Source organism: Haliaeetus albicilla, chromosome 27 (genome assembly GCF_947461875.1).
Source record: "Haliaeetus albicilla chromosome 27, bHalAlb1.1, whole genome shotgun sequence".
Taxonomy (NCBI): Eukaryota; Metazoa; Chordata; class Aves; order Accipitriformes; family Accipitridae; genus Haliaeetus; species Haliaeetus albicilla.
In genome coordinates this window covers 12489992-12500252 of record NC_091509.1, presented here as the reverse complement: position 1 = coordinate 12500252, position 10261 = coordinate 12489992, and the positions used below count along the sequence as shown (strand labels likewise).

Genomic DNA, 10261 nt, shown 5'->3' with positions numbered 1-10261 from the left:
GGTGGTGGAACCAGGACTCTGCTTTTTAGCTCTGTGGAGGAGGTGAGGCTGGAGACGGCTCCAAACCCAAGCCTATCAGGGGAGTAATTCAAAATAATCTTGAGAAATTGGAGAAACAGCCTGAAAATGCAGGATGCAATTCCAGGTGGACAAGCGCAGGTGCTGCAGTTGGGCAGGAGTAATCAGCACTTTGAAGGGAGCTGCTTTCCCGGCAGTACTGGGGTCACGGCGGCTCATGAGCAGGGCAGGAATAAGGGTCATGCTGTAGCAGGTGAAAGAGACGTTGTACAAACTTGGAATGGAAATGGCTGCTGTGGAGATTCAGAGCAACCTGCCTGACCCGTCTGCTGTGGACAGGGTGGTGTGCTGGATGGCAATGCAGTGGGAGATGCTCAATGGGGGAACTCTGCCCATAGCGCCCCAGCACCCCAGTAGTGCCTGGGGCAAAGGTGGGGACCAGGTGCTCCCAGACCCCATCCAGCCCTTGAGATTTGATGTTTCGGACATCAGCCTGAAGCTCCCTTCGGTGGCTCGGATGTTGTTCTGATGCCAGCACAGGCTGGCTGTGCTGGCATCTCCTTGCCCAAGCCAGGGCAGGGGGTCCCTGCATGCCCCCACTCCGGCTGGTCCCCAACTTATCCTGCCCTGCAGCATCCTGGATCCGCACACTCATGCCCAGGAGGAGGGACGGTGCCTGGTCCCCCGGTCAGCCCCTGCAGTGCTGGGTGAGGGTGAGAGAAGGGCCAGGCAAGGGTGAGGGCAGAGCACACAAGCCAGGGCAGCGTGGTGGGGCCCCGGCATGCTGCCCATGGGGCTGGTGCCCCTGGGGGAGAGCTCCTCTCCCTCAGCCGAGCTGGCCTGGCTGAGTCCCCGTCAGGCACCCTCATCTCCCCGGGTATTTTTAGAAGCAAAGTGCTGTATAATTGTGAAAAGGCGAAAGGCAGCCTTGGGAGGGGAAGCCAGGCGGCAGCGATAGGGCAGCTTCTTCCGCAGATGGTGCCAGCATGGCTGCAACTGCCGGGGCCGACTGCCTCCAGGGGGTCAGCGCTGGGTCCCCATCTTGGCACGATCCCTGCTGGGAGCCTCTGCTGGTCCCAGAACTCATGCCACGACCCTCTGCGCACAGGGCCAGTGGGTGCAGGGGATGACCCAGGGGTCCTCACCGCTGCGAGTACCCCCGTCCCTTTGAGCCCCCCGGGCCCCACGGCTGAGCTGTGCCCACCCCGGCAGGGGCTGGTGGGGGCCAGCGTTCCTTGGGTTCCAGCTCCCAGGCGCCGGCGGCTGTTTTTAGCCGAGTGAAAGTCCAATGTTTTGAGATTTTCTATTTTGAGCGGCAAAGCTGGAGAAGTGGAGCGGCCCCTGACCCCCGGGTGTCTGTGCGGAGTGGGGCAGGGAGCCGGGCAGGGCGGGTGCAGGGTGGCTGCTGCCCCTGGGAGGATGTGGTTGCCCCCGGGTCTTCGCCCCACGGTTGCCCGCGTGGCCCCTCGCACCTCAGGCTGTACCAGAGCCTGTTCCCATGTGGTCCCATCTCCCACACTCTCCCAAGGGAGGACGGCCTTTCCAGCACTGGGATGTCATTCTTCCTTTCCTTCCTGCAGCAAGATCCCGATGAAGCCGCTGAGCAGGATGTGGGGTGTCGCACCCCAGCCCTGCACCCCTCGTATCCCACTGTGGGGTGTGTATGTGGTTCCATGGGGCCCCCATGGCATGATGGCACAGCTACGTGCTGATGGGCAGCCAGAGGGGACAGCCCCGGCAGAGGCACAGGGCTTGAACTGGGCTGCTGCAGTGGCATGGCCAGCTCAGCCCGGTGCAAGTGATGCTGCCATGTGGGGAGTTTCATCCCCCACAGCAGCTGTGGGGTCCATCCCCTGCGCAAGAGGATGCTGGCAGTCACAGGCATGCAGAGGAGCTGGGGTTCGCCTGGCAGCGGGGAGGACTGGCGCTCGCCAGAGCTGCCATGGCGACTTGTCACCACCAGCGGGTCACCCATGCTGCAAAGAGGACAGGTGGGATGACAACGGGTGCTGGCGATGGATGCTGCTTGATGGGCTCCCAGAAGGCAGACGCCAGCCCCGGGCACAGGTTTTGGCCTCATTTTATTAAACCCCACGTTTCCAAAAGTACCTCAAGATGCACACTGGCACTGCAGTCCAGGGTCCACGGTGGGGCCGGGTGCTGCCAGTGGCGAGCGGGGCTGGGGGCTGCGTCCTTGGTGTCCCGGTGAGGTCCTAGGTGCCGTGACGGTGGGGGACGGCGAGGAGCCGGCGGAAGGCGGCACGGAAGTCCCGGTTGAAGAGGGTGTAGATGAGGGGGTTGAGGCTGCTGTTGCAGTAGCCGATCCAGAAGAAGAAGCTGAAGAGAGGCTTGGAGACGCGGCAGCCCTCCCCACAGACAGCCCCCAGGCTGTAGGTGAAGAAGAAGGGGAACCAGCACAGCACGAAGGCCCCCATCACCACGGCCAGCACGACGGTGAAGCGCCGCTCCTGTGCCCGCACCAGCCGCTGCCGGCACAACGACACGCTCTGGTGCTGGCTCCGGTGCCGCCAGCCTGGCATCCTGACCCCCGGCCCCTTCTTGCAGGTGCCGGCGGGGCACGGGGAGCGAGCGGCGAGGAGGGCCGCCGTCCGCCGGGCAGTCAGGTGGTAGATGCGGCAGTAGACGGCAACCATGACGAGGCAGGGGGCGAAGAAGGAGGCGGCGCAGGAGGCCAGGACGTACCAGGTCTCCTGGCTCAGCTGGCACTCTCGGCCCCCAGGCCGGGCCCGCAGGAGCGGTGGCAGTGCCACCAGGGCCGCCGCCGCCCAAACCGCCCCGATCATCCCCTTCACCCGCCCGGGGCTGCGGCGCAGGTTGAGCCGGGCTGCCCGGGTGACGGCCCAGTAGCGGTCGAGGCTGATGGCACAGAGGTGCCCGATGGAGGCGGTGCAGAGCAGCACGTCCAGCGCCAGGTACAGGCTGCACCACACGCCCCCAAAATACCAGTAGCCCATCACCTCGTTGGCCAGCGAGAAGGGCAGGACGAGGACGGCCACCAGGATGTCCGCCGAGGCCAGGGACACCAGGAAGAGGTTCTGCGGGGCCCGCAGGGCTCGGCTGGTGGAGATGGCCACCACCACCAGCGCGTTGCCCACCAGCGTGGCCAGCAGGACAGCCAGGGCGGCCAGCAGGATGAGTCCTGTGGCTGCAGGCGAGTGTGGGGCGCTGCCAGCCTCGCTGCCGTTACCGGAGGCATTGAGGAGGGTGCCGGCTGGCTCCATGCTGGCCCAGCCCTTCAGGCTGACGAAGCCCCATGGGGCTGCCCCCCGCCACGCACGCCCTGCTCACCGGCCCCGCCGCATCTGGTGGCGCAGCCCTGGCATCGCTGAGTCCCTGGGGGGGCGTCCTGGCCACCACTGCTCCCGTACTGACCCGGTCTGGCAGCAAGGCAGAGGTCGTCCCGGCCCGGTGGCCGCCTGGCCAGGCACGCGGGGCGGCGGCAGTGCCGGGAGCCCCGGAGCGGCTCCCACGGCAGCCCCGCTGACTCCGCTGGTCCCAGCCCGGAGGAGGGCGGGAGGGAAGGAGGGAGGGAGGGACGGGCCGATATCGCTGGCAGGAGCCCAAGCATCTGTGGGCAGTGGGAGAAGCAGTTATTGCCAACACTTAAAGGGCTCCTGCCATGGGCGTTGGGGTACCCAGCAGGCTGGGGACACTGCCTGACCACGCCGAGTTGACATCCCGCTGAACCCCAGCCTGGCAGCACCACAGCACATCGCCAGCTGCCCTGTGCTGTGCCCGGATCACCGACACACTGCCGTGGCACATAGCGGTGCAGCATGGACCCTGCGGGCTCAGCCCTCTGGGGATGAAGCGGGTGGAAGAAGATGCTGCCTGTGGCACATCAGGCTGGCTGCAAACCGCAGGGTTTAGTTGCGGCATCGTCAGCATGTGCCCCCATGGCACCAGCAGCGCGTTTGGTGCATCCCCAGCATCGGGCACCCATACTGGACCAGTCTGTGCAGTGGTGGTGTATGGCCACAGGGGCGGATGGTGGGCATCTGGCACCTGCGGCTGTGGCTGCAGCAGGGTTTGCAGAGGCAAGAGCCTCTGTGAAGAGACACACACCTGGGGCGCGGGCGCTCGGCATTTATTAGACACCAGCTGAGCGGGGACGGCGGAAACTGGGTGGCCATGGGAGCGGTGGCCCGGGCATCCGGTGCCAGCTAGAGCCGGGTGGCACTGTGCAGGGGCGGGCAAGGGGAGCCCACCCGGACAGCGGGGCTGGGTACCTCCTCAGGGTAGGAGAGCGCGGGGTTGTCCAGCCCCAGCCTGGCCTTGTCAGGACGAGGACCCTCGCGCTCCTCCCAGCCCTCAGGGCTGCGGCAGCGGTCAGTGCAGCAGAGGGTGGCCCGAGTGATAAGCCGGTCTAGGGGCTGCAGCGAGTGCATCCAGGCGGGGAGGAAGTCCCAGGTCTGCAGCCATTTGGGCAGGCGGCCAGGGCTGCGTACCTGCAGCGCGTTCACCAGCCCCACGAAGAAAAGGAGGCCGAGGAAGGGTGCGCCCACCCCCACCAGCGCCCGCCAGCCCGCCATGGAGATGCCGAAGATGAGGGAGGGCAGCAGGAGGAAGCAGACAATGAGGTACAGCACGGCAAACCAGCGGTACTTGGCCGTGCGCTCGCCCAGTGCCTTGGCCATGCGGATGGGCAGGCGGGTGAAAGGCAGCGGGTACCACAGCAGGATGCCAGAGATATTGAAGAAGAAGTGGCAGAGGGCGATCTGCAGGGACAGTATCCGCGTTGGGCCGGGCACGTGGGCTTCCTCCGGCCCTTGCCTTGCCTGGTGCCCCCCTCCAGCCCGGCCATGGCCCCAGGCTGCCCATACCTGGAAGGAGCTGGCCAGCTTGTCCCCTGGGCTGGCCAGGGCAGCCAGGATAGCGGTGGTGGTAGTGCCGATGTTGGAGCCCAGGGTCAGTGGGTAGGCGCGCTCGATGCTGATCACCCCCAGGCCTGCAGGGGAGGCACCTCATCCTGTCTCATTGCTCCTTGCCAGCACTGTCCCCACACTGTCCCAAGGAGGCATGGATCCTCCCACCCCTCTGGGTGCCCTAGCACCCACAGGCCATCGTGGGGGGGACCAGCACATGGCAGGGGACCAGGCATAGCCAGGACTCACCGATCAGGGGTGTGATGGCTGAGGTGAAGACAGAGCTGCTCTGCACCACGAAGGTCATCCCAGCACCCACCACCATGGCGAAGTACCCAGTGAGCCAGCTGAGCGGGTGCGGGAGGTCTGCCACGGCATGGCCATGGGCACAAGCATGGACACAAGCATGGATGTGGGCACGGACACATCAACTGGGAGCAGCCCGGAGCTCCTACATGGTGCTGGGGAGGGGGCTGTGGGGCCAGGCTGTGGGTTTGGGGCCAGGCTTTGGGTATGGGGTTAGGCTGTGGGTATGGGGCCAGCCTGGTGGCTGGGATGGCTGGGGAAAGAGGATGTGGACACCAGGAGGCCATGACAGCCGTAAGCAGAGTGCGGATCAGGGGCAGGCAGGGGGCTTGGGGGTCAGGCAGGGATGGGGGTTAGGGGCAGCCAGGGATGGGTCTGAGGAAGGCAGGTGGGGATAGCAATGGGGCTGGGTGGCCATGGGGCAGGCAAGGTCCCATCCCGCTCACCCCACAGTGGTCCCTGTCCCACTCACCAGTGTTGATGACCTTCTGGATGGCTTTGGCCACCTGCCCCTTGAGCAGGGAGTTGAGAAGTTTGACCAGGAGGATGAGGCAGGTGCAGAGCACGATGAGGGACCCAGCCAGCAGCACCAGCCCCACAGCCAGGTCAGGCAGCGGTGTGTCAGTGAAGAGGTGCTCGCCTGTCCCACAGCATGGCTGGGCAAGGGGCTGGGGCCAGCCCGGCCCCACTCACAAACCTGCCCCCTCCAAGACACCCCCCCACCTGGACCCCAGCCCCAACATCTCCCAGGCCTGCCCCACATCATGAGTCCAGCCCCATGCCCAGCACATCTCCATCCCACCTACAGCCCCTTAGCCCCGCCTGCACCTCCCCAGCCCCGTACCCCCCCAGCCCTGCCCAAGCCCCCTGCACCCACTCACACTTCTGCCTGGTAATGTTGTGGAGGCTCTCTATGGCCTTAGTGCTGCAGTGGCCGGGGGACGTGCAGTTCGGGGGGGGCCCAATCTCCACAGCAGCTGTCTGCAGGGAGAGGGTGGGCAGCAGCCAGCTCCACAGCCTCCTCGGCCAGCCCCTGCCCACCACCCACCCTCCGTGCGATCATTTGGTAGACCCAGCAGGGCCACGGGCCCCTCACCTGTGGGGGTGTGAGGCCACACCAGACGCGGATGAGGCTCCGATTGCGCAGGCTCTCATCCCCCATTGCAATGCCCGTGATCACCGACTTGTCCAGCTGCAACAACACACGTGTTGGAGAGAGCCCTTGGGGGCTGACAGCACCCACAGCTCAGGGACATCTTCACTGGGATGGGGACACCACTGCCAGCCTGGGGACACTTGGATACAACCACCATCAAAGGGACACCAGTGCTGGGGATATTACCACCAGCACTTGGACAGCAATGCTGGGGGACTACCACCAGCCTGGGGACACCACCCTGGGGGACACCGCAGCTGAGAAGACCTGGATGATAAGCTTGGTGAAGGGCTCTGTGATGATCTTCAGCAGGTCGGGGGCATCCTTCCCACTGCGGATGTTGAAGGTGGCTACGACCAGGCGGGTGACGTGGTGCAGGTACCCGCTCACCACCTCCAGCGGCAGCAGGACCAGCACTGACAGCCAGTTGAAGCAGTCATGCACTGTGGCGCCGGCAAAGGCCCTGTGCAGAGGAGCCTGTTGGCATGGGGTGGTCCCTGGGGAGCAGCCCCCAGCCCCCCGAGTCCCCTCTGCCCCTTCCAGCTCTCACCGTTTGAACTCACTGCGGTCACCAGCCTGCATGAGGGCCACAATGGTGTTGGTGACGGAGGTGCCGATGTTGGAGCCCATGATGATGGGGATGGCAGAACGCACCTCCAGCACTGGGGACAGAGACACCCGCTAGCCCCGCATGGCTGGGCGCAGGGTGACCCCATCCAGCCACCCTGTCCCCCAGCCTCAGGTCCCCGAGACCCCCATGGGCGCACTCACGCCCCGAGGAGACCATGCTGACGATGATGGATGTGGAGGTGGAGGAGCTCTGCACCAGCACGGTCACCAGGATCCCCACCACCAGCCCAGCCACTGGGTTAGAGAGGATGGCGTTGTCCTTGAAGATGTCCCCAGCCACCTTGCCTGCAAGAGAGCATGAGCGGCAGGGTGCCAGCACGGTGGGTGCCACCAGCTGCCCAGGCACCCCCACCAACCTACCTCCGGCCAGCTGGAAGGCAGAGCTGAGCACGTCCAGGGAGCACACGAAGAGGTACAGGAACCCGAACATCAGGGGCACCTTGAGAAGGGAGACACAGATGGACTGGACTCTGGCCCAGCACCCCAGCTCTGCGCAAGACAAGAAAGAGTGTTAAACACCGGCCGCAGCATGGCCCCAGCTCCCGGGGCTCCCGCAGCCCTATGCCATCCTCCTGTGCCCCTGGTGGGACATGTCCCCAGCCGTGCCACCACTCCCCGGGTCCCCTCCATCTCCTCCCACCCTGGAGCACCCTGTGCTGACTGCCCCCGTTGCCCCTCGCCTCTGCCCGTGGAACCCCAGGGAGCTGAGGGTCTGTCCTGCCGGCAGGCAGCCCACTGTGCTGGGGGTCCAGCTGGGGTGCCAGCACGAGGACTGGCACCACGGGACAGCGGGGAGGAATTGCTGCCAGTCCCAGGGACAAAGCTGGGGCTCTCCTGGTACGCCCCAGTCCTGGCACCCCGAGGCCCCTCTGGGTGCCTCTGGCAGGTCTCTGGGGTGCTCCCCAACCTGTGTGCCCACCACCCGGGGGTCTCACCTGGCTTCTGCAGCTCATCCAAGCCCAGCCGGGGCCCCTGCCAGGGCAGCGTATCCAGCTCGTACCGCTCCCTGCCCTCGCCCAGGCGCCCGGGGGAGCCGGGGCAGGGGAAGCCATGGTCAGGGCAAGGCACCGCACCGACGGTGAAGGGGCAGGTGTGGGCACCCGGCAGCCGGTGCAGAGCTGGGGAGAGGGGGCACCTGCGTTATGGCCCCATCTTTGCAGGGGCCCCCCTGCGCAGGAGAGCCGGGCACCGCCTGAGCCACGGTCTGGCCAGAAGCAGAGCTGAACCCAGCAGGGCGAGGGAGAGGAGGAGGAGGAGGAGGGCTGGGGCCACCTACCTTGGGGGCTAGGACAGTAGGCGAACTGGGGCCCGTGCACCACCCTTCCTCCCCGCACCGGGCAGCGGGGCAGGGCTGGGCTCTCCCTCCGGTAGGGCAGCATCGCTCCTGCTGAGACTGAGCAGAGGCGGCCGCGCGTCACCACAGCAGAGCCATGGCTGCGCCGCGCTGACCGCCAGTGGCTCCCCAAATCCCTGTGGTGCTGGCACCACCGAGGAGCACCATCCCATCCCCAATGGTCCCCTGGGTCACTGGCCGCCACAGTGCCACCCCAGAAAGCTCACAAGGGCAGGCAGGGGACACGGGGAGGGGACCCCTCCTGCCCAGGGCCTTGCTCACCTGGGACTGACCGGGCTCTCAAGGCAGCACCATGTCCCCATGCCACATCCACGCGTCCCTCCAGCGAAGTAGCCCACGGGGGACTGCGGCCCTTTATATGCACGCCAAGAGCAAAGTCTAAGGAGTCCCGTGTTGCCCCTCGCCTCCGCTTGCTGCTCACCTCCTCCCCAGAAATTCCTGCAGTTAATGGGTAACCCCACGGCATCCCGCGTCAGCTGCAGCTCTGGGGCGGGATGGGGCGCACGCCCCCGGGGTGCCGTGCCGCTGGCACACACCACCTCGCCTGCCCGAGGCTTGGCATTGCCCCTGGGTGAGCGGCACCTGGTGCAGTGGGGAGCAAAGCCGAGGCAGTGCTGGAGCCCCATGCCCAAGGGGTGATGCCGGAGTAGCCTCAGCTCTCCATCACTTGGTGCCAGCTGCTTCATCCCCAGCACAAGAGGAGGAGGAGGAGGAGGAGGAGGGCTCAGTGCTGGTGCTGCCAGGGTGTCCCAAACCAGAGGTGAGGCTGCACTCACATCCACCATCGTTGGAGCCATCCAAGCATCAGCCATGAGGGACCCGGCTCTGCCCAGAGCACGTGCCATCCTTGCTGCCAGGGCATTGGTGGTGGGTTACATCAGCACCAGTGCGGTCCCTGTGTCTTGTTGCTGGTGGTGATGGTGGCACACAGCCTAGCTCTGCCCGTGCCAGCAGCTCAGCACAGAGCAGCCGGCAGCACTGCGAGGGCTGCGTGGGGCAGAGCCCGCATCTTCCCAGCATGCGCGATGCTGGGGTGGGCAGGAGCGGAGCGATGCCAACATTGCCGTCACCACCTCCATAATGCCATTTATCATTACCCGCTGTTTACGCACCTCCAGCCAAGTTTCCATCCACCCACAAGGCGCCCGGCCAGCTCATATCCACGTCTGCCTGGGGGAGAGCCAGGGGCCAAAGGCCCCTCCAGCCCCGGTGCCCGTGGGGAGTGGGCATGGAGGGGCAACACAGCTGCCACATCTCCGTTCCTCCAGGGTCAGGCACTCCCAGGACCCGTCACCATAGACAAGCCAGCTGTTACTGTATGGGAGGAGCAAGGGGAGATCCCTCGGGTACTCCAGGGTGCTCAAGGACAGCCTGGGGACATCCCTGCCACTGCTGGAGCATCACGGAGCCTCTGCCGAATCACAAACTGATGGAGGTGAATGCCTGGGAGGTGCCACAGCTGGGGACATGTCCTGCCCCTGCAGGGCCTGGGGACCCTTTTCGCTGGGGCTGCAGCCAGTGGCACCCACAGAGCCCTGTGCCAGGCTGTGGTGGGCAGGAGGTGTCCATGCTTGCCCCATGCCTGGGGGCTCTTGGCCAGCTGCCCCCACAATCATTAACCCAGTGAGGCCCTGGCAGCTCTGGCTGTCACTTATTGACAGGGTTGGGGCTGAAGTCCTTGGCCGTGCCGGCCCTGCAGCTTTCCCTACACCATCACCGGTGCCGGGAAAACAAGCTCCTGGCACTGCCCCTTGCTGCCGGGCAGGGTGGCACTGGAGCTGAGGGCTGACTCCAGCCCTGCCCTGGCCCCGAGGGGGCTCCATGGGATATGGAGGGGGCTCCATGGGGTATGGAGGGGGAGACATCACTGCTGGGAAAATCACTGTCCAGCCTCAGCAGCGGAGGAAGGAG

The 10261-nt window shown here is 65.7% G+C and overlaps 2 protein-coding genes across 2 annotated transcripts; both read right to left on the bottom strand.

The window, feature by feature from the left end:
* Positions 1-1738: 1738 nt before the first annotated feature.
* On the bottom strand, positions 1739-3831 carry LOC138682307 (alpha-2Db adrenergic receptor-like). Its single transcript, XM_069772414.1, has one exon. It carries the CDS (start codon positions 3258-3260, stop codon positions 2232-2234), a length of 1029 nt encoding a protein of 342 aa, XP_069628515.1. The 5' UTR covers positions 3261-3831; the 3' UTR covers positions 1739-2231.
* SLC34A1 (solute carrier family 34 member 1) lies at positions 3828-10055 on the bottom strand. Its single transcript, XM_069772415.1, has 13 exons — positions 8612-10055; positions 8273-8389; positions 7932-8114; positions 7357-7485; positions 7138-7281; positions 6917-7028; positions 6634-6829; positions 6307-6402; positions 6092-6191; positions 5683-5850; positions 5154-5270; positions 4863-4987; positions 3828-4757 (listed from the first exon to the last, which is right to left on the bottom strand). The coding sequence occupies exons 1-13, from the start codon at positions 8814-8816 to the stop codon at positions 4203-4205; spliced, it is 2247 nt and encodes a 748-aa protein (XP_069628516.1). The 5' UTR covers positions 8817-10055; the 3' UTR covers positions 3828-4202.
* Positions 10056-10261: the final 206 nt, after the last annotated feature.